Here is a 25,159-nt window from a genome sequence, read left to right on the forward strand (position 1 = left end):
ACACCCGGCTCTCTCTCTGAAGGGCGCTTCTCCGGTGTGCGGTTTGATGCTTGGCTGGTGAGCCATTGGTTGCAGCACAATTGAAGCTAGTGGAAAATGTGCCCGCGCCGAGCCATGAATGGTGCTTGAAAGAGAAAAACTTCCCCATCCCAGCTATCAGAAAACTGACATTCTTAACTCTTTTGTTACCTTCCTTCTTCTAGCACTCCACCTCTTCGTCTCATTCTCTTCTGTATAGAAATTCCATTTTAAATTCACAGCTATTGCCCTGTGATTCCCTCTGTTCCCATTGACTTCATCCTCCAACGCCCAGTTCCCTCGCTCTTCCTCTTCTCACGTCATCCACATAATTCGCCCCAGTGCGCAAAGACCTCAAGCCTCCATAGCTCGAATTTTTGGAGGCCAGTCCGTCGCGACATATCAGTAGACCACCGCGCAGCTCCGGCTGCAAGAATCAGCTTTAAATGGCCTCTCCAGACCGTGTTCCCGGCGAGGAATATGAGTATGATTTGCCCTTTCCCTATCAAATCGCCCTCTTCTTCATGCAGGCCAGGGGGGAGTGCCAAAGACCTTTGAGCTTCTGATGCTAACGGTGCAACCTCCCTTGTGATTAGCTATGAGGCGCTTCCTTCGAATTACTCCCTCGGGCATAATATGATAGCCGGTGCTTTCGCTGGTATTGCGGTATGTCTCCGTTTCTGCGTGTCGCTTCGGCGGTTTCGCCCGTGAAGGACAAACAATATTGGTATAGTAAGAGAGGAAGGCTGACGGTAGCTCCCGTCTAGGAACACTCTGTTATGTACCCAGTCGATCTCCTGAAGGTAAGCCGATCTCCTTTCCAGGTTTCGCAAGAGAGAAGAGAACCGGTGCTCCTTGGGCTCTTTTTCCCCTCCCAGGATCATTTCAGGCTTTCATCTTGCCCAGTACGCCCGTGGCTGATTGTTCTCTCGTTAAACAGACTCGAATGCAAGTTTTGAACCCTTCTGCTGGAGGATTGTATACAGGTCTTAGCAATGCGTTTACTACGATTTCGCGCGTTGAAGGCTGGAGGACACTTTGGAAGGGTGTATCGAGCGTCATTGTCGGCGCTGGTATGACAACACCTAGAATCCCTCGCTTCCAGGCGCGAAGGCGCTCTTGCAAATGGCTGATATTCATTGTGCTCAACAGGCCCTGCTCATGCTGTCTATTTCGGCACTTATGAAGTAGTTAAGGACCTTGCCGGAGGTAATGTTGGAGATGGCCACCATCCATTCGCTGCAGGTAAGCATGCCGGCTTGCTCCGATTTCCCAAGCAGGCCCAAAGCAGGCCCAATTGGACCTTGTATTGATTAAATGCGGCTAGGTTTGAGTGGAGCATGCGCAACTATTACAAGTGACGCATTGATGAATCCCTTTGACGGTAAGGAGCTCCTCGTATTCCCCTATTCGAGTATTCCAGATACTAACACTTGATGCTCAGTCATCAAACAACGGATGCAAGTCCATGGCTCTACGCACAAGACCATCTGGCAATGTGCCACAACTGTCTATCGGGCCGAAGGAATGCGCGCTTTCTACGTATCTTATCCGACAACATTGTGCATGACAATTCCTTTCACTGCTACTCAATTTATCGCATACGAATCCACGTCGAAGATAATGAATCCGTCCAAGAAATATGACCCCCTCACCCACTGTGTCGCTGGCGCTTTAGCTGGAGCAGTTGCAGCAGCGGTTACAACACCTCTCGATGTTATCAAGACCGTACTACAAACACGAGGACTCGCAAAGGACGACGAAGTTCGAACCGCTCGCGGTTTATTCAACGCAGCTGCCATTATCAAGAAACAGTACGGCTGGTCTGGGTTTTTCCGTGGAATGCGACCTAGAATCATCGCCACAATGCCAAGCACTGCTATTTGCTGGTGAGTCAGATCGGCGGTCTTGTCGAGCACATTTACATTTGACTCGCCAAGGGCGCTCCATTTGCGGTAGCACTCGCTAACGTCAATGTAGGAGTTCATACGAAATGGCCAAAGCATATTTCAAGAGACACTACGGCGACTCCGCCGCCTAGACGTTGGTATACCCCCACGCTTTCAGTGCCTCTTCCTTTATTGTGTATATGTTCTGTATCGAAACATGTGCACTAGATTATTCCCTTTAATAATGCGGCAGATTTCTATCCTTTGCTGGATGAAAAAGTATGGAACGGTTTCTCCTGGGTTTAGATTTTATATTTTCACACTTGTCGTTTTTTTACATCTTGGGTTGGGCGTCCAGTGGCAGAGAGGCTTTGTGTGCACCAGAGCATTTCCTTTCCATTCCCTATCCCCTTGTCAGCTGGAAATACATAGGAACGATTGAGCGGAAATTTCTCGCTTTAAATGTTCAAAGCACATAAATCCATCAGATTTGCTCTTATTGGTTGGATACAGTTCTATCCGGTTGGATTTTCTTTTGTTTTCTCTGCTTTATTTATTTTCTTCCTTTCGGCTATGCGTGCGACTTCAGCCAGTACGCGCTCAATGAAATGTACCAGTTTACCGGTTTTGCGAGGGTAACGCATCCTAGGAAACCCGATGCCAGATGGCGGGACGACGTACCGTTGCGTGAAAATCATTTCGTTGGGAATGGGTCCTATCTCGGGTATACCCTTACAACTTCTGTCCGTATGTCTTACATTTGTAAGACTCCGATCGTGGGAGTATTCCCGTGACGTCCAGATTTGCAAGAGTCTCAAATATAATAAATGGATTATTCGCTTGAGCGCGGTGCAGATACACATGCGAACCCATTTGGGATTGAAGAATATTAGGAGATGGGACATTGGCTGGGTGGTAGGCCCCTGTATATAGCCGCGGGAACACCGATCTCAACGTGGACGAGCTCCTCTTAACCCGACGAGGGCCTCGTCATTTGCTACAAAGGCATGGATACGTTCGGGAGCATTTGGACTCGCGACGTTCATGATTCAGCCCCAAGGTGGCAGTGTGTACCCGGTTTGAATATATGAGGAAATCTAATAGTAAAACATAGGCGCGAATAAATAATCTTGACGCCTTAGAAGCAAGTAGTCAGACGGCAGAGACCTGCTGCCAGAAGACTTAGCAATGCACCACACCAGATAGTTCAAATCTAGCGACAATCGCAGATCGGATTCACGGATTCACGGACCTTTCGGGTTGAAGAATCACGATGTGTTGGAAGCCCATCTCGGCAACGGGGTCTGTTGGTATATCCTCGCAGATCTGATGGAATCGGGTTCTTTCAAATCAGCTAACAGTATGAATGTGAAAGGGGACTGGTTCGGTTCCAGTTGGCCCTTGTTAATCAATTTTGCTTCTCAGATGAGGCCTTTCCAGGAGGATTACGAGGGCATTGGAAACACCGAAGTTGCAGTCCGAGGAGTAAAATAGAAACGGAGAAATATGTACAAAAAGGGCAAAAACTGTTAGGGATATTGAAAACTCACCCCCCTGGCTGATTGGCCTTTTTGCCTAACTAGGTGGTCTATTAAAAATATCGTTTTCAGCTATTTCGATAGTCCCCTTTTTCAAGTCCTACATAGGCCCATAGGTCTCCCGAATTGACTATCCCGTCGTGTATTCAGCCTGCACCTTGCGCCGCTAATTTGCGGGGGTATGCAAGTCGTCTTTTCTCGAGCCAGAGTAGAGGCCAGCGCGCAGCCATCATACCCGCATGCGAGTCTCTCAAAGTATGATAGAAGGAAATGAACTCGGGCTCGAATCTGAGTCCAGTTAATATTTATGTAGGGGAGTAGCCGTTGCAGATTCTGTTGCTGGCCGTGACACTGTGGTATGATGCGGAACGACGGCCTCTCAAGAGTTGGCACCTCGACGTCATACAACTCGCCCAGCAGGGACAATTCCACCAGAGACCTCGTCGTTTTACAATCCCTAATGGCGAACCGAATTTGGCCTTGAGCAATTCCGGCCATACCGTCCGAGGCCTTATGACCCGTTAACTGAACTTCTTTTCATCCACCACCGCTTGCGCGGCGGGGTGGACTCTTCAGACAACGAAACGCCGGAACAGGAGCCACGAGCGAACCACAGAACGACTTAACGTCATTCCCCAGCCAAATAACGGACGAAAAAGTCTATCGAGATCGAACATTTTACCGGCCAGCAGCGAATGTCTGTGTTGCAAGTGTAGATTGCACTTTCCCTCTTGCCTGCCCGTCGCATCGTCTCGGACGGCGTTTGTATGCAGTGATCTTCAGATGGAGGAGCTTGATCCGCCCACATTGCCACGCCTATAATGTTGCGTTCGAGCCCCGGGTCGTTGATGCAGAAGACGTACGATGAGTGTTATCTGATGTGTTCGACTGCCGTGTACTTTGAAGGACGGGTATGCAATTCTCGCTCAAGCACACCTCCCCCCCCGTTGCTGCGATCCATTTGCTGCACTACTGGCCGGGAACACCCAGCCGGTTTCCGCGGATATATACCCTGGCACTCTTTTTTTTCCCGAACAGTTCCGTTCGTCGGTGGTTCTTTGTGTCTTATAGCGCTTGATTGTTGGGAACGCATCGCTAACCGATTCACTGTGTATAGAATAATGAACAAGAAGCCCTACGGTCCTGGCGGGAATCCCTGGATACCATATATCGCCACAATGCCTCTATATCCTCGAGCTACGTCCCACAAAACGAAACCGAGCGCGCTCTGCAGAAGTCAATCCAAGAGTTAGAGACGCAATGCAAGGAGCGTATAGATTTGCTTGAAGCTCTTCGGGAAAGCCGTAGAACGGCACTGCTAGAAGAAGGAAAGGACAAGTCCGGATTGTGTGGCGAGTCTAGCATGGGAACAACCCATGCTGATACGGGACAAGGTATCCCTTCCCCTGGGTGGATTGGTGATGGTACAGTTCCATCGCTCGGTTATCCGGATCTACCACGACCGGCTTTACCTCCACGACCTCAAGCTCGAAACACTAATCGGGTAGCAAATGCGGTCACCCCCTCAAAGCTATCGAGATCCGCAAGTTCTGAGGAAAGAACAGTGCTGTTGCCGACTTTGAGGGGATCTAAGGACAAGAAGTCACCCGAGATGCGAGACAAAAATTCCCGTCGGGTATCTCGCCCAGCTGCATCGCAAGCAGCAGACCTAGCTTGGAGCGCTTTACATTCCCGACCATCTGGCCCACATATGACGCACTCCACCCCCGTAAGTGATTCCACCGCCAGAAAATGGGTGGATTCTAGTCTACGACCAGACGCACGCCCGAGGAAGTTAGGAAATCCAGCGGTAAACTTGGCGTCAGGCGCGGCAGCGGCAGCTACACGTCGCCCCGCTGAACCGGAACCATTACCTGAAGACTCAAATACATCTGCAAGATCATATCGCAACCCAGATACAACGGATGCGCTATCTGCAAAGGCTGCAACGATATCAAAACTTGGCGCACCCGCCTCTGCATATCCTAAATACCGGAAAGAGTATCCAGAATCTGGAAATACGCTGTCATCAGGTCCTGTAACCCCCCAAGCCAAAGCGTCCTCCAATTTGGCACGCAAAGGGCCAGAGAGTCAGCCAGGGAAGTCTCCTGGACAACCGCCAGCAGCCGATGGGACACCGCTTTTTAAGCCTACATCTTCGGGCCAAAAAAATGAGAAGGCCCGCCGGCCTGGTGGTAAAGGGCATAATGACAATTCTGCAAAGCAGAATATCAGCCACGAGCAGTCTCACTCTGCAACGAGTTCTCCCGTCCAGCCAAAGAAAGATTCATCACCGTTGCCACCAGAAACACCCCGAAACCAGGTGGAGTCTAGTGACGACGAGGATCCGTTCGCAGAGGAGATAAGAACTGATAAAGACTTCTGTAACATTATGAAAAATCTTCCGAAAGGAGTAGATCGCAATGCGGCAGGTCAAATCTTAAATGAAATTGTCGTTCGGGGCGATGAAGTTCATTGGGACGATATCGCCGGTTTAGAAATTGCAAAAAAAGCATTGAAAGAAGCTGTCGTTTATCCTTTTCTTCGCCCGGATTTATTTATGGGCCTCCGTGAACCCGCAAGAGGAATGCTGCTTTTTGGTCCACCTGGCACAGGAAAGACTATGCTTGCAAGGGCAGTGGCCACCGAATCAAAGTCGACATTTTTCTCTATATCAGCAACGAGTTTAACGTCCAAGTGGCATGGGGAAAGCGAGAAACTGGTTCGCGCTCTGTTCGCTCTAGCAAAAGCCATGGCGCCGTCGATAATATTCGTTGATGAGATTGATTCGTTGCTCTCTTCTCGTTTAAGTGGCGACCATGATGCCACTCGACGATCGAAAACCCAATTCCTTGTTGAATGGTCTGACCTTCAGCGTGCAGCCGCCGGGAGAGAGCAATCAACCAAAGAGAAAGCTGAAGGTGATGCAACAAGGGTTCTTGTGCTCGGTGCGACGAACGTGCCGTGGGACATCGACGATGCAGCCCGGCGGAGATTTGTTCGGAGACAATATATACCCCTACCTGAGGATGATGTGCGAAAGCTGCAACTTCAGAAGTTACTTAGCCATCAGAAACATGAGCTGTCGGAGGAGGATATTGATGTTCTAGTCAAAGTTACTGACGGTAACTCTTACCCCTTTCCTCACATTAACTTGAGTTACCATTTGAAACTCGGTACTAACAGTAGTTATATTAACCCAGGGTTCTCTGGTTCTGATATCACAGCTTTGGCTAAAGATGCTGCTATGGGCCCTCTTCGCAACCTCGGCGAAGCTCTCCTTAGCACACCCATGGATGAGATCTGCCCAATTCGCTTTAAGGATTTCGAGTCGTCTCTTTACTCTATCAGGCCCAGCGTCAGTCGTGAACGCCTAAAGGAGTACGAAAGCTGGGCACGAGATTATGGGGAACGCGGCTCTTAGCTCCGCCAGTCGACAATTCATGTTGTTTATTCTCTTTTCTTCCTGACTTCTTTTCCCTCCTTCGGGTCCGAGGGAATCCCTGCAGTGATGTGGATACTGTGAGTAGGTTTAAGGGAATTGTACTCTGGGAGTTAAATGCATCGGCATCTGTGGTTCTATTATTGTCCTGATTTTTCTAGTACGTTGGCTCATGGGATGGAGTTGGCTGCTCTCCTGTCAAACATGTATGGATATGAAATGCTGGATCAACTTGAATCCACCGGTTGGTGGCTTTCAATGAACACGTGCATTGCATTGGCACTGGTTTATGATCGATAGCTCTGCTCTTTTCTTGCTAGCCTTCTTTCAGTTTTCAGTTTTTACAGAATGTAGTTATTTTAATCTTCATTGATTAATCAATAGCAATCACCGTGCCGAGTTATATGGTTTTCTGTAATAGTCTATGTCAATGCACTTGCCTCTTGACTTTCGTGCTTGATTATCATCGCTTGGCACATTCAATTCCGTACCTATAAGTTAAGTGTAAAGAGCACGGAGTGCATGCTGGGAATATACTTGTAACAATCGATAACTTCTTCGATTCTATCAAACATACATCATATTATACAGAGCGGCGTAATGACACCCTTCGTCTTGCCGCCGAGAACGGAATAAAGAGAAGAAAAACAAGTTTCTATTCGAGGTTTGACAACACTCGGGGATTTCTCCTTGTTACTCATATTTCTTTGTTTCTCACGCTCTCACCGCAGTATTCCGAACATTCTCCGTTTTCTCGGAATCCTCCGCGAGCAGTAATTTAATGTGCTCGACACGATCTTTAGAGAGCATCCCTCCGTGCAACAATTTCTCGAGTATCTGCCGTTTCACTGGCCCCAGTTTCTTTCCCGAGCCTTTCATTCTTTTCACAGAGTCATCCACAAATCTCTCAGGTTCCGTCAGGACTGGTGGACGTGCGCTAATCGGCGTCTCGAATGGCGCTATAATTCTCTCTACCACGTTCTTAGGATTTCCGAAATTAAAACCGTTCGAGAATTCGATCACATCACCTTCGCGGAGGGAGTTGTTCGGATCCGATACGCTGACCCTTGTCTTGAGGGGATAGTATTTGTGCAGATTTCTGTCCCAATGTGTGGTGATGTGCACGACTTGAACGACTTTGTCCCTTTTACCGGCGGAAATGACGGTGCCGGTTTTGTGGTGGGTTATACCCTTGATAATGGAGTGTCTCGGGGTTTGCGGTTTGCGGGTGAGTTGATTGACTTGGGATTCTTCTGGCGGCGGTGGCGGCGGTGAGGAGGGCGTGGCATTCGTGTTTGATGAGGATGTATCGGTCGATAAGGGTGCGTTGATCTGTGGTCGGTTGAAGTATTGTGGTCTTCTGCTACTTAGGCATGCTGTCGCGGCGAATGAGGATCCGAGAGGGGAGGCCGCTGTCCGCGACAAGCAAAGCAGACTTCTGGTATTCATTTTTGCAGAAGCTCCTCCGGTCTTTGTGCCGCCAAAAGGAAAAGTCTAAAAGAACGAACAAAAGAAGCTCTCGAGGTAATTTGGCGGCCGCCAATCTAAAAGCTCAGCAAAAATTTAGCTGCGTTGTCTTCTGAGCGCGGACTTCAGTGAGAATCGTTTGCAGCTAAATCCTCTCTTATCCAGAAAATTTGTCCGACCAGTCAATCAATTGACACGCCGCGGCACCTCTTCTGCTTCTGAGCCAGCAGACAGGGTCAATTCGAGTCGAACAGCTTGAATGAAACTCACTGGCAGCAGACCAGGATTGATCGAAGCCGCACGATCGAATTTCCTCTCACGTGACCTTTGACTTGGAACCAATCAAATAGATGCTATTAAATTAGTCAGCTAATAAAGGAACAAAGATTTTCCGAAATACAAACATGTCAAACAACCTAGAGAGTACGGCCGGACGTCAAGGGAGCCAGCTGATGATACCTTGGTGTCCAGAGTATACTTGCAGCGGCACATATACTTATTCATGCCGGGAATCGCCAAGTCCAGCTCTTGCTGAATGATCGAGATTTACGCGTGAGATAGAAGGAAAGTAAGAATAGCACAAGGGCAGTTTCAGATATGTAAATGCCTCCACCGAGAGAAGAGAAGGGATTGAGCAAAACAAAATCGGACAAAGATGCCTAACCCTAAAGCTCCAAAGACTCCAATGATGTACCGCATGGTGTGGTTGTATTGTGACATAAAACTAATCCGCTTCCCTTCCTCGGCCATCCATACATGCTAATCGCTTCTCATAAGTTCGCCCAAGGGAAGGAATGGGCAAGGAAATCCCCAGTATAGGAAGATAACGCCGTATTAACCCCATATCCTCGTTTTAATTTATCAAAAGCGCCCCCTTGACTTAATGGCTTTTGGAAAATATAGTGTCAGTGGCCGTCGATATCATTGTTTATGACATCGGCGGCAGCATTGGGTGCTACTGATGAACGTCTCAGGAGCAGTTTCTTTTCTCCATGGGCGGATATCCTAGTCAACTCGGAAACAAACGACTGGCCCCAAAATGCGCTGCATGATGGTGATTAGCCATGTTCTCATCTGTGACGATCCTGCGTGTAAATAGGAACCATACCTAGTAAACTTGTGTACATATTTCTCCAGCTTTGAGTAGTTAAGGGCCCTCTGCTCATCGCTCATGGTGACAGCTTCCTGGTAAGCAGCTGCCAGCTCTTCAGTATTCCAGGGGTTCACAATGATGCTGCCGTTGAGGCTTTGCGCGGCGCCTGCAAATTCAGAAAGAACAAGGACACCATGACGCTTGTGCTGCGTTGCGATATATTCGTATGACACAAGATTCATACCATCTCTTGTTGACGACACGATGCAAGCATCTGACACCGCGTATAGTGCAATGAGCTCGTCGAAATTAACAGATTTATGCATGAAATGAATCGGCATAAACTCCACTGTGCCTAAACAACTAGTGTTAAAGCTGCCTTCCCATGAGTGTACTCAATACGTACCAAACTTCCCGTTAATCCTCCCAACAAGCTCATTGACCACTGCTCTCAAATTCTGATATTCTTCAACGTCTTGTCTGCTCGGAACCGCAACTTGGACAAGAACGACTTTGCCAATCCATTCGGGATGGTCCGTCAAAAATACTTCCAGGGCATGTAATTTTTGAGGTACTCCTTTGATGTAGTCAAGTCTATCGACTCCGACCATCAACTTTACACCTTGGAACTTCTGCTCCAACTGAGCGATTCGTTTTTGCACTTTTTCCTTCTTTAGCCCTTCGGAGAACTTATCAGGGTCAATGCCGATCGGAAATGCACCAACAGAAACCATCTTGCCCTGAAACTCCACACCGTTAGGCGTAGTAGATAAACCCCTAAAAGTAGTCATGTCAGCCGCCATCCTATGACACCCTAGATGCATTAGCGTATTCTGTCTTACAATATCCGAGAGCAACTGCTCAGAAAATGTCGCGCGTAGTCATATGTGTGGAATCCAATCAGATCACAATGGAGAACACCGAGAAGGAGCTCATTTCGAACCGGTAAGATACGATATATCTCGCTGCTGGGAAATGGAGTGTGAAGAAAGAAGCCTATCTTGACGTTGGACTTGGTCTCTCCGATCTCTTCGCGCAACATTGACGGTAAGAGCATTAAATGGTAATCGTGAACCCAAACTAAATCACCATCCCTCACGTCTTTTGCAATGGCTTTTGCGAAAAGGCGGTTGGCATCCCGGTAAGCATTCCACGCAGATTCATCGAAGGTTATCTCTCCCGGATGATAATGGAAGAGGGGCCAGAGGATTGAGTCTGAATGAGAAGCAGATAGGTCAGCATAGAGTTTTGAAACTGAGAAGCTTCTCGCGCAACACCGCAAGCTATGGGGCATCCAAGTTCAAAATCCAAGGACGGGTCCACGATACGCACTTGAAAATCCATTATAATGCCTATCAGCAAGTTCATCGTCGATGAACACAGGCACCGCATTATATTCATCCTTCAATCTCTTGGTGACTATTTCAATTTCATCCTCCGGTACCTCTAGACCAGGCCAACCGTACCATTGAAATCTCGTCGTCTTTGAGAGACCACTTAGCCCGCTTACGAGACCGCCTGACGACATCGAGGAATCGTACTTGCCATCGTCTGAACGCTTAATGGTGATTGGAAGCCGGTTGGAAACCAGAAGCAATCTCGGGTCTTCTTTGTGCGGGGACTCGAGGGACGGCATTGCGGGCGATATTGCTGATGTGACAATGGCGATTTTCGGAACGACGATTTGAAAACTGTATGGGCGTGGAATATATATCCCGACAGTGCAGTGCTAGACGAGCTGTTCAGCGTGCAAGATGCTGTGTAAGGCTTGGAGCAGCGTGGGGTTTGTCGATAGACTACGTAAGAGGTCGATGGCGGGACACTGGTATTTGTTTGGGCGATTCGGCAGTGGTCTGGCCCTCGAGGCGGCGTTTTAGTATGACATAACTAACAAGGGCCCCATCAGATAACAAGCGCTTCTCACGAAGCAAAGGATTGGGGATTGGGTGCGATGTGGACACAGCAAGGATTATGGGGGCAAGATCAAAGTCAGACGCCACCTGCTTGGCGCTTCAATGCCCTTCGTCACAGGGAGGGGCTCTGTTGGGAAGAGAACTCTCTGTCCGCTTTTGGAGGTGCTTGGATCGCTTCAATAGCGAGTCCATCGACTGGAGTTAACTAAAAACGCCGTGTTCGATCTACGTTAACCTAATTCGGTTGTCCTGTGGTATTCCTCCATCAATGTATTATTAACCCTCAGCTCGCAAGGGAAGAAGACACGGCAGGGCGATGACAGCTGGATTTAAGATTTGAGCCACGGGCGCGTGCAAGACCATTTCCAAGGGAAACCGGGAACCCACGAAATGGACGGTGAGAGTGAGAGGACCCTGACAGAGTTGCGGGAAGTTTGCTGCATCGATGGCTGACTGCATGGAGCATTCGGATGGTGGAACCAACAGGAAACCTGGCGATGACGGCATTGCTCAACCCCCTCAGCTTCTATCCCCTTCGTCTTGACTCTGACCGTCGTCTTGGCTCTGTCCTTGCTGTCGAATGATTCTCCAACCGTCTCTGGAATTCGATTCGTTTCTCGGGAATTGCCAAACGAGTCGACAGCCACTCCGGCGCGAGAACAGAAGCCCTGCGTGCCGTGATGAAACGTGCTGATTTGATGCTTGTTAGGTTTGAATTCGGAGTCTTGCATCCAACGACAACTTGCATGTCATACCCATCTCGTGGACACCTGCATATGCACCATGCAGCCAGTGTAACAGACTCATAATCTACGGAGTATAGCTCATCAAAAAGTTCCTTGGGATTGTCCACATTATAAAGTGACGTATGTAGATACTCTGTACAACAGTGCCGCGTCTAGGAGGGTATACAGACATACACACAGCACCCATTCAATAATCCAATCAGTTTACATGCTCATAGCGTCGATCTCACAGAGATCAACGTCCATTTATCGGATTTCCGGTCATGGATTACTCTTCCATCGTCTTCCAGCTTGAGGAGCACTTGGCTCACTCCGTAAGCGGCCGGCAGATGCAGATTCTCCGGCACATTTTGGTAGATAACCTTGACAAGCTCCATCGGAGTCCAGGAGCTGGGTTTGCGCTCCGATGACTCCGTCATAGGAGAGGCTTCTAAACTCCCGTATTCCAAAACACGCAAGATTTCGTTTTCTCTTTGTTGTCGGTGCTTGATATATTCGGCTATTTTCGTTTTGCAATCTTCAATGATCGGACCGTGACCCGGGTATCCTGTTTTCGTCCCCCGAGCGCTCATCTTCTCAAGACTAGTCAGATAGACCCCGAGGTTCTCAAACACCGCTGTGCCGTGTCCTAATACATCTATTGAATTTCGACCTCAGTAACCTATGCACCGCAAGAAGGGGGAAAAAAAAAAGAAAAAGAAAAAGAAAAAAGAAAAAAGAAAGGAAAAGGCAAAAAAAGTGTGGAGAGGGCTCTGCAAAGACATCGTCGAAAGAGAAAACTCACTGTCGGCCGTAAACATGGCATTTTCCTCCTCTAGCACAAATGCCATATGATCACTGGCATGCCCCGGCGTATAAAAGGCCGTCAACGTTGCCCCCTCGACCTTGAAAACTTGCCCATCATGTATATCCTCCTGGCCGCCGTCTGGCTGATGTTTATATATCTTCACTTTAGGACATAATCTCGACAAATCTGCCACGCCACCGATATGATCGTGATGCCAGTGAGTAAGCAATGCTTGACTCACGGTGGCTCTCTCCGCCGCGAGCACCGATTTTAACGCTGCGATCCAACTGGGTTTGCCTTCGCCCGTGTCGATAAGCAGCCGCTGGGGTCCACGACCGACGAGATATGTATTTGTACCTGGTTTTAAAGAAAGTTAGCCCCGTTTACCCATGGTTTTGCACCCAAGAGGCGCAAATGAAAAAAAAAAAAAAAAAAAAATCCGCTTTCATTTCAAGCATGGGATGATTCTCCCGGCGAAATGCAACTACTAACCTTGCAACGTGAACTACCGCGATATCAGTAAATCCTCAATAAGCAGTTCTCCAGTTGGAAGATGAAATGTCACTATGACATACCTTGCCGGGATTTCCGGCCAAAATTCTGATCACCGACGCACTCAATCTCTCCACCTCTGGTATCGATATCAACTGTACTGCCATGTCTTCTTCCCCGGATGACTTCTAATGCTCCCCGGTGCACCGATAAAGAGCTACTCGCGGAGCCTTAAATGTCCTTACAGCATTTATCTGTATATGGCTTGGGAGAGAAACGATGCGCGATGACCAGGAGCTTGGTTAAACCGTGGAAAATCAGTCGGCTTAATTGAAAAACAGACGTGAGGAGGGAGTGGCTAAATAAAAATGTAGAGAACGAAAGGCTCTTCGACCAAGAGTTATAACTAATTTAGATACCTCGCACGCTGTTATACATACACTTGTCCCTGCGCCTTGCGCCAGTCCCTGCTGGGAGCGTCTCCCTCGGCACGAGGAAAGTCATCAGCCCTTTTTGCACGCGGGGCTTTTATGTACGCTGGTGACAAGTCCCCGAAGCTCGGCTGCAGGCTGATTACATAACTAACATAGATAACGAGTTTAACGGATCTGGGCTTGATAATGTCGAGTCCTAGAGAGACGCTTTGAAGAACGGGGTAATGGGCTTCAGAATGGTTTACAAACTCGTAAAGGAAGGTTTTCAGAAGACATAATTGTACAATGAATTGAACATCGTAGACGACATTTTTAAGGGCTGAACAGAAAAATAGAAACATCAGAAGACAAAAGACAAAGAGTATATACAAATGTGAGACACCAATGAAACCCCAAAAAGTGAACATGAAGGGATAGCCGGCAAAACATCCTTTCTCTTTTCCACCCGGGCTCTATATTGTTGCACAACAATCAAATCGTCTCTAGGGTGAAAAAATGATTACCCCCCCAATTGCACGTCCTCCGTACGCCAAGGCAGAATAAGCAAACATACATTTCCGGGGGGTTTGAAAGATGCACCCTTTTTGGTCATAATTTACGGCCCTCAATTGCTAGGTAACACCACTCCTACCAATAGTGGTCCTTTTAGTGACAAGTGACCACCTGAGGACCGGAAACTGGTATTATATAGCACGTTGTGACTCGAAACCCCGCAACAAGAGCCGAAAGTTCGAAACCGCTTCGGGCTCAACGTTTATGCTCTCTGCTTGGCCATGGTGTTGAGAGCGCTTCCGTCCTTGAACCACTGGAGTTGAGACTCGTTGAAGGTGTGGGACAATGAGACATCGAATGGCTTGCCATCCTTGGGGTGGACACGGAGGGTGATAGGCTTGCCGACAGCGAGCTCAGTGCACATGAGGTCGACGGTTGCGGTTGGTGGGATTCTGTCGTAGTCGGCGGGATCAGTGAAGGTGAGAGGCAACATTCCTTGCTTCTTGAGGTTGGTCTCGTGCTAATGAAAAGTTAATTTTGGTAAACATCAAAATGAATAGCTCCGGCAACTACTCACAATGCGGGCGAAGCTTCGGGTGATGATGGCAAGACCACCAAGATGTCTGGGTTCAAGAGCAGCGTGTTCTCGGGAGCTACCTTCACCGTAGTTCCAGTCACCAATCACAACCCATTTAATGCCCTTAGCCTTATAAGCACGGGCAGTATCGGGAACACCGGCGTATTCTCCGGTCTGGAAGTTCTTGACATTGTTGGTTTCTCCGTTCTCGGCATTCACAGCACCGATAAGCATGTTGTTGGAGATGTTGTCAAGGTGACCACGGTATTTCAACCAGGGGCCGGCCACTAGAAAAGCTCTGTTAGCAGGGGCGGCCAAAATTTACTTTACAGGTGGGTTATAAACTTACTGGAGATATGGTCGGTGGTGGTCTTTCCTTGAGCCTTGATCAGGATTGGGATGCCCTTGGCATCCTTTCCATCCCAGGGTTTGAAAGGCTGGAGAACCTGGAGGCGGTCACTGCTTGGAGAAACGTCAACCTGAATCGAGGCTCTGTCCTGGGGTGGGGCCTGGTAGGTGTCACGGCCAGGATCATAGCCCCTAGCTGGGAGACCTTCACCAGTGGGAGGAGCAAGCTTGAATTCCTTTCCATCCGCGCCCTTCAGGGTATCGGTGAGTGGGTTGAAGTTGAGGGTGCCGGCAACGGTCAGGGCAACAACAAGGTCGGGCGAGGTGACGAAAGCGTGGGTGGCAGGGTTGGCGTCATTTCGTCCAGTGAAGTTTCGGTTGTAGGAGGAGATGATGGAGTTCTTCTCGCCCTTCTTGACGTCCTTACGATCCCACTGACCGATGCAAGGGCCGCAAGCATTGGCAAGAATGACACCTCCGAACTCCTCGAGAGTCTTCAGCTGACCATCACGCTCGATGGTGGCGCGGATCTGCTCGGATCCGGGGGTAACGGTGAAAAGAGACTTGGCCTTGAGTCCGTGGTTCAAGGCATCACGGGCGATGGAAGCCGCGCGGGACATATCCTCGTAGGAAGAGTTGGTGCAAGATCCGATAAGACCAACCTTCAACTCCTCTGGCCAACCGTTGGCTTTGACGGCCTCCTTGAACTTGGAGATAGGAGTGGCCAGATCTGGAGTGAAAGGACCGTTGATATGAGGCTCAAGCTCGCTCAGGTTGATTTCAATGAGCTGGTCATATTCGGCACCCTCGTCCTCACGAAGACCCTTGGAGTATGTGCGAGCAAAGTCACCGATAGCTTGACGCTTCGTGGCCTTCAGGTAATCATACATGCGCTCGTTGAAGGGGAAAACGGAGGTAGTAGCACCGATTTCGGCACCCATGTTACAGATGGTTCCCATACCAGTGCAGGACAGAGAGTCAACACCAGGACCGTGATATTCGATGATAGCACCAGTTCCACCCTTGACGGTGAGGATACCAGCGACCTTCAGGATGATATCTATTAAATCAAGTCAATATCCGGATCGTGACAAAATTCTGACTGGCAAATTACCTACCCTTTGGAGCAGTCCATCCGGACAATTCACCAGTGAGCTTCACACCAATAACCTTGGGGGCCTTCAGTTCCCATGGAAGTCCAGCCATGACGTCGACGGCATCAGCACCACCAACACCAATAGCAGCCATACCGAGACCACCACCGTTAGGAGTGTGAGAGTCGGTACCGATCATGAGACCTCCGGGGAAGCAGTAGTTCTCGAGAAGAATCTGATGGATAATACCGGAGCCGGGCTTCCAGAATCCAATGTTATATTTTGCGCAGGAAGAGGAAAGGAAGTTGTAGACTTCTTTATTGATCTCGTTGGCTCTGGCAAGATCCTTATCTCCTCCAAGCTGAGCCTCAATCAAGTGGTCGCAGTGCACGGTGGTTGGGGTAGCGACTGAGGGCATGCCAGCTGACATGAACTGCAAGATGGCCATCTGGGCTGTGGCATCCTGACAGGCAACGCGATCCGGTCGCAGCTTCAGGTAGGACTTTCCACGCTCAATCTCCTGACCGTGTGGGTCATCAAGATGGGAATAGAGAATCTTTTCCGCGTAAGTAAGAGGGCGATTCAGACGAGCTCGGACAATGTCCAAGTTCTCGGCCATCTTTCTAAAAATCGTGGACATTTATTAGTAAATGCACGCTTCAAGAAAATCGAGGCGCCGGCTCAGTTCCACGATCGGACCAATGGCCACTTGGAAGGGCCTGATTTAAAGCAATTGCAGCGAAATACAACATAGCTGCAAAGTTGCACACTGATTAAGATGAAAACATACTTATAGTTAATGTGGTTACCCTGCAGTAGAATGTTAGCAATTGCACGTTTGATCACAGCCGCCTTCATCTTGGTGAATGAATATTGCCCAAAGAAGCTCTGGGGGACTTGCCTTCTCCCAATTGGTCATCTCGACCTTCTTGTCAAGCGGAGAATCAGCGACAGTGGCCATACCCCGCGCTCCAAGGAGCTGGTGAGAGAAAGAATTACAGTTAGCCAACGGTCAGATTCGACGATAATAAGAGGGCTGGTGAGCCCTCCCCCTTGCGGGGTTCTCTGTCCAGCCGAAAGTTCACACTTACGAGGCGAGATTTGGATGCCTGCAGGTGGGAAAGAGTCAGTCAAAGACACCATCGAAAGTCGGCCCTCGCAGATGGCCATTGAAAGGGATACGGCGAAGATAACACGTCGTTGGGGGGAGGAGGGGAAACATACCAAAGCACCCACACGAGTGAGCCTAGTGCTGATCATGACTGCGGATTCCTAGGCAAGTGGTCTAAAACAGTTGTTCGTGGCACATCCAATGTCGAGGCAATCTCAGCTACTCGACGAAGGCCTTTGATGCAGGAGGAATAGAGGGATGAGAAGGGGAATTGCTCTGGAGAAACGATTTTCGAAGACCGAGAAGAAAAGAAAGGAAGAATAAAACGCGGAAGCTTGGTGCTGTTCAAGTGGAGATGCAACTTCGGCCCATTGTAACCAAAGCGGTTATGAAACACCTTGAAAGGGTCCTTACGCGTTTGGACTAGGCGTATCCTTCCGACGGCTGGCTTGGTCGGCTCCGTTTCTGGGCCTCGGCTGTAATTCGTTCGTGTTCCGTACCATACACATACGGTAAGTTACATCGGTGGATAGCCACGGCTACGAGCAAGCATGTGTCAGCAGCGGCGCTTCGCTGTGATTTGCGGAGCCAAGGCCCCTCAGAAAAATTTCGACTGACCTGCAGACCATGAGTTGAAAATCCGCCGGCGCTGATTGGCGGTCCGGCGGGCATTCCTCATGTCCGTGGCCTGCAAGGTGTGAGCCTGTTGTCGTCTGCGCGGAATGACATAACCACCGGGACAAGCCTGGGCGGTACCATCTCTCCGCTATCCTGCAATGGAGGCAATGGAGCGCTGGCTGGAGCAGCTGTTTGGCCCGATGAATGTCCGAATCATACGGACGACATGCGAGCGATCTTCGCGGCCAACCCGAGAAACGAGAAGTTATCCCTGTGGCGTAGGCTCTGTCGTTCAAATTGTTTCTATGACGTTGCTCGGGCAGCCTTTGAACAAAGGCGCTAAGTTCGTTCGCCGGATATTACTTCAGCCAACCTCAAGGGCTCAGGTTCTTTGACCAGATGCATTCGGCTTGCGTTTCTAGAGGCCTTGGATTTGAGAGCCCTTTTCCCCCTTGGTGTTTCGTCGCTGGAGAAATGCCTGCCGCTTGATAAGAAAAAAAAAATATCCCCACTAAAACATGCATTGCTACCTGACCCTGGAACTTGGCTATCGGCTTAATGCGATCCTCGGGATTACTCGCTGGTTAGTCAAAAGGCCTCATATCCCTCTCATATTTCAAGCGAGAACTATCAACAGAACCCTCGACTAGGTGACCTCCCGGTTCGCGAGAACTTTATCTCGCTTCGGGAAGATTGCATGCATAGCCGGTCATTCTATCGATTTTCTTTATTCGCCTTTCATTCTCATACATCCACTGGCGATCCTTTCTCTATTAGATCGTCGAAGTACGAAGTAGATTTACCAACCCGAGTGGCTGGGGAAGTTGGAAGCAACCAAAAAGCATCATTCCTCGTTGTTTTCATGGTCTTTTCGAGCAGTGAATATCGGAAGAGTTTGAAATTGCTGACCTAGTTAATTGTTCAGCAATGTAGTTTGCCATATCACTGCGGCTGTAAAATGTGTGATTGTAGTTACCCTCTACTTATATATTTATTATTTAATATTGTTGCAAGCCCGAATGCCTTTCCATTGGATATTTTCAAAGACACCTTTGATCCACGATACTTCGCGTTGATATCGGGGTTTGTCTCGCAAAACCCCAAGGACAATGCCGAGAGGCGCAGACAGCGTACATGGGCCCAGAATTTGCATCTTCTCTTGTAGACAGTACTCTACCGACCCACAAATATTCCGGGCCAATGGCATATAATTCGAGCATTTCCCCAAAGATGGGAGCCGCCTCTGATTTTGCGTGATTCGATCATGACTATCAATACTGTCGTCGCCTTGCTCGTCGATTAAGTTCGCATCAATCGACCGTATTAGCTGATAAAGGTCGCAAATCCCAGACCAGAGCATCAGGAGTGCTGCCCAGTACATCATTAGCGTTCCAGCTGTTCTCAGGTCCGCAAATGATAACTTTACAGCCGGAAAGAAGTCATCAAAAGGGCTGGCGCCGATTGAAGGCTCTCTTCGCGATGACGATGGCCAGAAGAGCGGAGCTGGACCCGACGACTCAAAATCATCGTAGAGGGCTTGAAGCGTCTCGTTGAGTTGCCAACACTCAGTAACAATGTCATATGCAAGCCACAATTGCTCCGCTGGCCTCATGTGTGAAAGGTTATCGCTTCGACCAAAAATCTTGGGCGCTTGTGCAAGGCAGTCGAGAATGCGATCCATGGGTGTTTTGCTTGAATCCTGCCACGGGATTTCCATCCACTCTCGTTCCGCTAGAAAAGTCGGAGAGTGGGCTTGCATCGCATAGAAGATCTGATATCGAGTTAGTGCGCTGTCAACTCCTTCCAGGCAAAGTGTCTAAAATGTCAAACCCACCGCCTGCGCCCTAACGGTGACAAAAAGCAGGTGCCCCAAGCCCGATCTATGGGCTTGCACTCCTCGGTGCTGGACTAGTGATACAAGGCCCTTGCAATGACTTTCGTAACCGCTGCGCCCTTCTGCCGGGCACTCTAAGAGCTCGTACAAACTTAAGGCCAAGCAGGCTGCCAGCGTCTCATCCTCATACATTAGCGCCCGGTTATACAGAGCTCTCTGAAGTTCGTAAAGGCTTCGGGTGTACAGTTTCAGGCTTTCCATCACCATTGAAGTATCTCCATACACGCGGCCGAGAGCTATAGTAGAGAGCGCCAAGGCCGATATCTCGAGGGCCTTACTTCTCATCGGAAGATTAGGAAGCAGCAGCAACCAATACCTATCACTTCGGATTCGGCAACTTTGTATCGCAGAGAGACAGTGCAATCCAAATGCATTCAAGACAAACTGCCGTTTGCTTGCTCTAAAGACTGTATCCACACCGGCGCTATTAGGACTGCAAACCCCATCATTGCAACGGGAGATTGTAACATGACTGCGATTGACGGTGGAAGTCACAGTCAAAGCTGCATCACCTCCTAATTTCGAAGTGGATGAAGTTTGCTCGGGTACGGTGTATCTCTCTTTGGCTCCAGGATTTACCAGGACAAAAATGCGCTCTCGCTGATAGCCGGCGCACACTCGATTGGACTTGGTGCACTGGATGCATACGGGCTTTTGGAGGCCGCACTGAATGGTTTGTTGAATTAGTTTTTGACCAAGAGCTCCCGCAGGTATAGAGTTGCCAGCACTCACCGCAATCTTGCGCCGCCTGCAGGTATGGCACCCCTTAGATCTGCCTGGCACCCCTACCATTCAGATTGTCTATGTAGCAGATTCTGTTAATTCAAGTACCAAAAAGGGAATGATATGGCGAATATAATGTGGCGAGGGCATGGGCGATCGCTTCGTACTCTGTGTGTCTTCCGCCGCTTTTGCCGTCCTCATGCCGAAGCTGGAGACGCCCAATCCAATGGATGCCGTCGCTCCTGGCTGGGTCGATGCGGCTGAGATCCGATGGTTCGATTTTGGCGCTAAATTAGTTAAATTCAATTCCTGCACTATTCCTACTTAGGGCTCATTCTGCGAGGCACGTGATATACTTCCCAGATCGCTAATTTCAGGCCAATATCAAACAACCAGCTCGCATTGAAAGCGTCAGCATCGAGATAATCTTTGTCCTATTTGGGACTTAAGGTGCGAATATACTTGCAAATCAGGAGCCCCTCCGCCCCAATTCCTACAGGAAGAACTATGTATCTGCTCGAAAAACGTGAAACATGGCTACCTCTTGCATCTATAAAAGGATGCCAGAACCCTGGGGAGTTGGACAGAGCAAATTCACCAACTCACTCATTTCTACTTCCTCTATAAGTCTCCGAAGGTATTTGGAGTAGGCTGTAATTATGCTCAACGACCACTCTAAGGCGAGTATTGCACAGATACTCTTCTACCTTCCTGCCCTCGTGTTCACGGGATACCTTCGCTGGCACCGCCATGGACGCCCAAGAATGGCATGGATTATCCTCCTTGTGTTTACAATCAGTCAGTTACTATTCCCAGTCACCTTAAGTATCTATTTCATGTGACTTAGTTACCGGTACAGTTCGGATTGCATGTGGTGTTGTGGTGATAATTTATGAGAACAACCAGAATAACGACGGTTTATTGGCTGCTTCAACCATCCTTTTGAATGCAGGAGTATTTCCTCTTATTGCTGCAACCATTGGCCTTATCAGAATCATGTATGTGAATGGTTGACGGGGATGTCTTCAGCATGTTTTCCCTTCCCAGCCCTGGCCCGCTAATAGATAGACTATAGCACAGCCTTAGACTTCCAAAATAGTCCTGGAGTCCGCTATGGTTTGATCCTTTCACGGATCTTCTTTATTGGTGGTATTTTCGTTATTGTCGCTGGTGCCTCCATTGTCGGCGATACCGATCATCCAAAAAAGGTGTCAACTGGCTCGGACTTGGTGAAATCCGGCTATATCATTCTCGCAATATTTGTGGCCACGCTGCTTGGATTCCAAGCCTATTTCTGGTTCAAGCGCTCAGGTCTTACTCAAACCAGTGTGACGGTAGGCTTATCCCTATTGCCACATTGAGTGCATAGTTTCTCCTATCATCGAGCACTAAGAGCAGAAAGCTAATGACATAGAAGGTTCTCAGAGGCATCTCCACTGCAATGCCTTTTTGCCTCGTTCGTCTCACATACCTATTTTTGTCCATTTTTCGCCCATCAGAGCCCAGGTGGAACGAATTACTCGGAGACACTGCACCGTATGTTGTCATGGGGCTATTGATGGAGTATGCGGTTGTGTGCATCTACATCTTCACTGGCTTTCAGATTCCGCCGAGTAAAAAGACGAGGGAAGAATTGCTGGCCGTCTAATTCCACTAAAAGGGGTGACCCGGCTCTCCTAAAGTGCGGATTCTAAGCAGAAGGGACATCGCCCTGTGGATCCGTATAAAGATTCATTGACTGACAGAGTGACCCGGTGACTTGCCAAAGGCCATCTGAAAGTGGTAAAGGGACGGTGATAATGGGTAGTTTTTTGTAGATGTTAATTTTGCTATGGATACATGTGCTTTTTACGCTGAAATTTGGTTTGGCATGTATAATTTTAACTGCTTTATATCGCACTCTTTTCCATTACATTTTGAATCAGGGAATGAATCGTCGGGAGTGAAGAGTCCTAGCTGTAAAGTTTCCCTTTGAAGGGGTTGGGAAGAAGGTTTAGCAAGTGGGCACCTGCAAATTCAACTGGGACGGCGTAATTTTGATCCGGGGCCAAATTTTGTTATCGATAGTGTCCCCGTAATCGATTCATGGAAAGACGAAAAGGATCTACGGAGTGCCCGGAGCTTACAATACAGAAGAAATAAAGGCCAGGCTTAGGAGCAAGAATGGGTGCCATCAGACGATCTAAAACTAAACGGCGAACAAGGTGAACTCCAACGCGCGCCCGGATTTCAGCTGATGCTAATTACTCTACAGGGACTACGACCAGGTCCGCAATGACATCGACTCAGCGAGGCATCTAGAGTTATATAAAGAGACAAAAGATGTGGAAGACTTGCCCGGTTTAGGTCAATATTACTGCGTTGAATGTTCGAAATGGTTTGAGAGCGAGTACAATTTAACAGCACACCGGAAAGGCAAAAACCACAAACGAAGGTAAAAAACGATCGGATCTCCGGATTGGAGCCTTTGCACGATGGGATGCTAATCATATGGCTAGAATTCGTCTATTGAAAGAAGAACCACATACACAGAAACTAGCCGAAGCGGCGGTCGGATTGACGAGTGATAACGGGAAGCGTGGTGATGGAGATGCGATGCAGATTACCGAGTCAAACGAGGGTTGAAAATGTTGCCGTTTGACTTACAAGAATGGCCCCTAATGCGCCATCAGATCAGCACAGGTACAGTAGAGTCGCTGGATGATATATGTTGGCGTTGTCGTTTCGAGACGGGTTCTGCGAAGCGCCTCCAATCCCACGGAATCCCCATCGGCGGACGTTGTCAATGTCCAAAGTCATACAGACTACAGCTAGCTTAGCCCTCAGGAACCCAAGAAAGTCACTTGGAAATGTGGAACCACCAACTAGGATGATGCGTATGGTTAAAATCATTGGAGATACGGATACCAACCTTCACGAACGGTGGCCGCGATCTCTCCGACCTAGATTTTAATCTAGATTTTAATATGGTTTATACTGGTACAGAATAGTTAATGAAGCTTAAATTTTCTCTAAAATTTGAGGTAGATCACGGGATTGTTCGAAGGCTTTCATGATCCACTCGTAAGTCGCCCACTGGGATAGTCAGCGCATGATGGAGATTCAAGTGCTCGTCAAGCTTCATACCTGCACAGCGTTCACGATAAACGCTCGAATACTACACACTCCAAGCCCTCGGTAGAAAATGCTCAGGCCCTCGGAGCGGTATGCTTGCCTGGTTATCTCAACCGAATTCAATATCCGGCCAGTCGTGGGGGTCTGAGAGTGGGATGCACTGGCCAGCAACAGGTGTCTATCCGGAAGGATGCTACCCAAACGAGCTCCTGGAAGAGATTGAGCCTGAAGCCTCGTTTTAATTACATCAAGTGGAAAAACAGATGCCCACGTTACAACACCTGCAATTCCACCGCACAACAAAATAGTGATGGCTTCTTGTTGCGAACTTGGCCCTCCGGAGTCCATCAATCGCTTGCAGAGTTCGTAAGACCAAAAACTAAAGAATAAGTTGGCGGTCAATCGGACGGAAATCGATAGCTTTCTAGAACGGAGGCAAACGCACTAAAAGCCGTATCCCACAGAGTCACGGATACTTGTAACTAGGCCCCCGAAATAAAGACCTTTTGGGCCTGACTTGCGTAAGATATCCTTTGCAACGGCCCAGGAGGAAACAGACTGATGGCTGCTGAGTTGCGCACGACATTTGACGAGCTCAGTTGGAGAAGATATTGTCCAGCTTGCAAGTCCTCCTATTGCGCCTGCAAGCCAAATCTGAGATAACGGCACACCTTGCGGGTTTGTTGGGTCGGTCGTCGTTGGCGATAAATACATCAAAGTCCGGTTATACGCAACGAACAGAAGGGCGTTAAGAGCTCCATATCCAAGAATCGGGGCCGCAGCGCCTGTTGAGACTAGTGATAAGTCGAAACAGTACTTTTACGTTCTTTGGGCGGGCCTAACCTCTGACAAGGGAGCTGGTGCCCTCAAATTGGCCCCTTATAGGATTGGGCGGGGTTATCGCATTCGCTGGGGTAGTATGTGAAGCCTGAAGGCGGACCTTGATAATATCCAAAGGGTTGCCGATGATGATACCAATGGCTCCGCTCAGGTAGCCAGCCCAGAAATCTGCGGACATAGGGCTTGACTGGCCATCCAGGGACCCAAGAGCAGCCGAATTCGTGTCATTGCCAACGAAATCCTCGTGCTCCGTAGAAGCCGGTAAGCTCTCCGCCTTGGCGGGGCAAACTGGTGGACCGAGGAAAGTCAGCGGGGCTCCGACGACTCGTTTCTGGGAACGAGCTAGTTGGTTAATCATGTGATTTCGTGGCTATTTGGCGACTGCCAGATTGACGCGCCATCATAAACACCACAGACGCGCCCCGGTCACTCTTCATCGCCCGTGATTCACGCCATTTTGAAAAGGAAAACGCTTGGAGTTTTTAACTAACTGCGATAATATTGACGAAGCCTGCAGCAGTTGCTAGAT

At 48.9% G+C, this 25,159-nt stretch overlaps 10 protein-coding genes across 11 annotated transcripts; 4 read left to right on the forward strand and 6 right to left on the reverse strand.

Annotated features, from left to right (window-relative positions):
• The first annotated feature begins 201 nt into the window (after nt 1-201).
• On the forward strand, nt 202-2,537 carry CIMG_01735 (mitochondrial RNA splicing protein). Its single transcript, XM_001247963.2, has 8 exons — nt 202-502; nt 615-684; nt 786-821; nt 959-1,091; nt 1,171-1,263; nt 1,346-1,402; nt 1,463-1,907; nt 1,999-2,537. The coding sequence occupies exons 1-8, from the start codon at nt 465-467 to the stop codon at nt 2,057-2,059; spliced, it is 933 nt and encodes a 310-aa protein (XP_001247964.1). The 5' UTR covers nt 202-464; the 3' UTR covers nt 2,060-2,537.
• Nucleotides 2,538-3,696: 1,159 nt separating this feature from the next.
• CIMG_01733 lies at nt 3,697-7,342 on the forward strand. Of its 2 annotated transcripts, XM_004445708.1 has the most exons (3): nt 3,697-4,356; nt 4,563-6,570; nt 6,649-7,342. In XM_004445708.1, exons 1-3 carry the CDS (start codon nt 4,267-4,269, stop codon nt 6,867-6,869), a joined length of 2,319 nt encoding a protein of 772 aa, XP_004445765.1. In that variant the 5' UTR covers nt 3,697-4,266; the 3' UTR covers nt 6,870-7,342. The 2 variants fall into 2 exon arrangements, with proteins under 2 accessions (XP_004445765.1, XP_004445764.1); XM_004445707.1 differs by having other exon boundaries at nt 4,563-7,342.
• Nucleotides 7,343-7,424: 82 nt separating this feature from the next.
• CIMG_01732 (uncharacterized protein) lies at nt 7,425-8,427 on the reverse strand. Its single transcript, XM_001247960.2, has one exon. It carries the CDS (start codon nt 8,334-8,336, stop codon nt 7,602-7,604), a length of 735 nt encoding a protein of 244 aa, XP_001247961.2. The 5' UTR covers nt 8,337-8,427; the 3' UTR covers nt 7,425-7,601.
• A 547-nt stretch (nt 8,428-8,974) lies between these two features.
• On the reverse strand, nt 8,975-11,099 carry CIMG_01731 (alpha,alpha-trehalose-phosphate synthase [UDP-forming] 1). Its single transcript, XM_001247959.2, has 5 exons — nt 10,780-11,099; nt 10,290-10,662; nt 9,854-10,224; nt 9,463-9,802; nt 8,975-9,398 (listed from the first exon to the last, which is right to left on the reverse strand). The coding sequence occupies exons 1-5, from the start codon at nt 11,081-11,083 to the stop codon at nt 9,260-9,262; spliced, it is 1,527 nt and encodes a 508-aa protein (XP_001247960.1). The 5' UTR covers nt 11,084-11,099; the 3' UTR covers nt 8,975-9,259.
• Nucleotides 11,100-12,183: 1,084 nt separating this feature from the next.
• CIMG_01730 (metallo-beta-lactamase) lies at nt 12,184-13,870 on the reverse strand. The gene is made up of 4 exons (XM_001247958.2): nt 13,469-13,870; nt 13,386-13,398; nt 12,891-13,250; nt 12,184-12,743 (listed from the first exon to the last, which is right to left on the reverse strand). The coding sequence occupies exons 1-4, from the start codon at nt 13,550-13,552 to the stop codon at nt 12,319-12,321; spliced, it is 882 nt and encodes a 293-aa protein (XP_001247959.2). The 5' UTR covers nt 13,553-13,870; the 3' UTR covers nt 12,184-12,318.
• Nucleotides 13,871-14,041: 171 nt separating this feature from the next.
• Nucleotides 14,042-17,733, reverse strand: CIMG_01729 (aconitate hydratase, mitochondrial). The gene is made up of 8 exons (XM_001247957.2): nt 17,555-17,733; nt 17,422-17,439; nt 17,232-17,309; nt 17,121-17,140; nt 16,355-16,953; nt 15,238-16,296; nt 14,889-15,175; nt 14,042-14,831 (listed from the first exon to the last, which is right to left on the reverse strand). The coding sequence occupies exons 1-8, from the start codon at nt 17,588-17,590 to the stop codon at nt 14,574-14,576; spliced, it is 2,355 nt and encodes a 784-aa protein (XP_001247958.1). The 5' UTR covers nt 17,591-17,733; the 3' UTR covers nt 14,042-14,573.
• A 1,202-nt stretch (nt 17,734-18,935) lies between these two features.
• Nucleotides 18,936-20,745, reverse strand: CIMG_01728 (C6 zinc finger domain-containing protein; the record flags this gene model as incomplete). Its single annotated transcript, XM_001247956.2, has 2 exons — nt 18,936-19,830; nt 19,894-20,745. 2 exons carry the CDS (start codon nt 20,743-20,745, stop codon nt 19,054-19,056), a joined length of 1,629 nt encoding a protein of 542 aa, XP_001247957.2. The 3' UTR covers nt 18,936-19,053.
• Nucleotides 20,746-21,335: 590 nt separating this feature from the next.
• CIMG_01727 (uncharacterized protein) lies at nt 21,336-22,324 on the forward strand (the record flags this gene model as incomplete). Its single annotated transcript, XM_001247955.2, has 4 exons — nt 21,336-21,474; nt 21,536-21,674; nt 21,752-22,010; nt 22,094-22,324. The coding sequence occupies 4 exons, from the start codon at nt 21,336-21,338 to the stop codon at nt 22,322-22,324; spliced, it is 768 nt and encodes a 255-aa protein (XP_001247956.2).
• A 515-nt stretch (nt 22,325-22,839) lies between these two features.
• Nucleotides 22,840-23,301, forward strand: CIMG_01726 (bud site selection protein 20; the record flags this gene model as incomplete). The annotated part of the gene is made up of 3 exons (XM_001247954.1): nt 22,840-22,880; nt 22,931-23,110; nt 23,175-23,301. 3 exons carry the CDS (start codon nt 22,840-22,842, stop codon nt 23,299-23,301), a joined length of 348 nt encoding a protein of 115 aa, XP_001247955.1.
• CIMG_01725 (mitochondrial carrier protein) lies at nt 23,198-24,988 on the reverse strand (the record flags this gene model as incomplete). The annotated part of the gene is made up of 4 exons (XM_001247953.2): nt 23,198-23,751; nt 23,803-24,169; nt 24,236-24,575; nt 24,634-24,988. The coding sequence occupies 4 exons, from the start codon at nt 24,986-24,988 to the stop codon at nt 23,677-23,679; spliced, it is 1,137 nt and encodes a 378-aa protein (XP_001247954.2). The 3' UTR covers nt 23,198-23,676.
• Between the last annotated feature and the right edge of the window lie 171 nt (nt 24,989-25,159).

The sequence above is a fragment of the Coccidioides immitis genome (assembly GCF_000149335.2).
Source record: "Coccidioides immitis RS genomic scaffold supercont3.1, whole genome shotgun sequence".
Lineage (NCBI taxonomy): Eukaryota > Fungi > Ascomycota > Eurotiomycetes > Onygenales > Onygenaceae > Coccidioides > Coccidioides immitis.

What these genes read in the sequence shown, in the direction of transcription:
- CIMG_01730 (XM_001247958.2), bottom strand. Translation starts at nt 13,552, where the DNA reads ATGGCAGTACAGTTGATATCGATACCAGAGGTGGAGAGATTGAGTGCG. An exon ending in TGCCATGTTTACGGCCGACA is followed by an intron (nt 12,744 to 12,890) that starts GTGAGTTTTCTC and finishes GAAATTCAATAG; the next exon opens with ATGTATTAGGACACGGCACA.
- CIMG_01733 (XM_004445707.1), top strand. Translation starts at nt 4,267, where the DNA reads ATGTTGCGTTCGAGCCCCGGGTCGTTGATGCAGAAGACGTACGATGAG. An exon ending in CCGTGTACTTTGAAGGACGG is followed by an intron (nt 4,357 to 4,562) that starts GTATGCAATTCT and finishes CACTGTGTATAG; the next exon opens with AATAATGAACAAGAAGCCCT.
- CIMG_01729 (XM_001247957.2), bottom strand. Translation starts at nt 17,590, where the DNA reads ATGATCAGCACTAGGCTCACTCGTGTGGGTGCTTTG. An exon ending in GGTAACCACATTAACTATAA is followed by an intron (nt 16,954 to 17,120) that starts GTATGTTTTCAT and finishes CACGATTTTTAG; the next exon opens with AAAGATGGCCGAGAACTTGG. An exon ending in CACCACCGACCATATCTCCA is followed by an intron (nt 15,176 to 15,237) that starts GTAAGTTTATAA and finishes GAGCTTTTCTAG; the next exon opens with TGGCCGGCCCCTGGTTGAAA.
- CIMG_01735 (XM_001247963.2), top strand. Translation starts at nt 465, where the DNA reads ATGGCCTCTCCAGACCGTGTTCCCGGCGAGGAATATGA. An exon ending in ACCCAGTCGATCTCCTGAAG is followed by an intron (nt 822 to 958) that starts GTAAGCCGATCT and finishes CTCGTTAAACAG; the next exon opens with ACTCGAATGCAAGTTTTGAA. An exon ending in GAGCGTCATTGTCGGCGCTG is followed by an intron (nt 1,092 to 1,170) that starts GTATGACAACAC and finishes TGTGCTCAACAG; the next exon opens with GCCCTGCTCATGCTGTCTAT.
- CIMG_01732 (XM_001247960.2), bottom strand. Translation starts at nt 8,336, where the DNA reads ATGAATACCAGAAGTCTGCTTTGCTTGTCGCGGACAGCGGCCTCCCCT.
- CIMG_01731 (XM_001247959.2), bottom strand. Translation starts at nt 11,083, where the DNA reads ATGCCGTCCCTCGAGTCCCCGCACAAAGAAGACCCGAGATTGCTTCTG. An exon ending in AGCAGTTGCTCTCGGATATT is followed by an intron (nt 10,225 to 10,289) that starts GTAAGACAGAAT and finishes GACTACTTTTAG; the next exon opens with GGGTTTATCTACTACGCCTA. An exon ending in TATGTACACAAGTTTACTAG is followed by an intron (nt 9,399 to 9,462) that starts GTATGGTTCCTA and finishes ACCATCATGCAG; the next exon opens with CGCATTTTGGGGCCAGTCGT.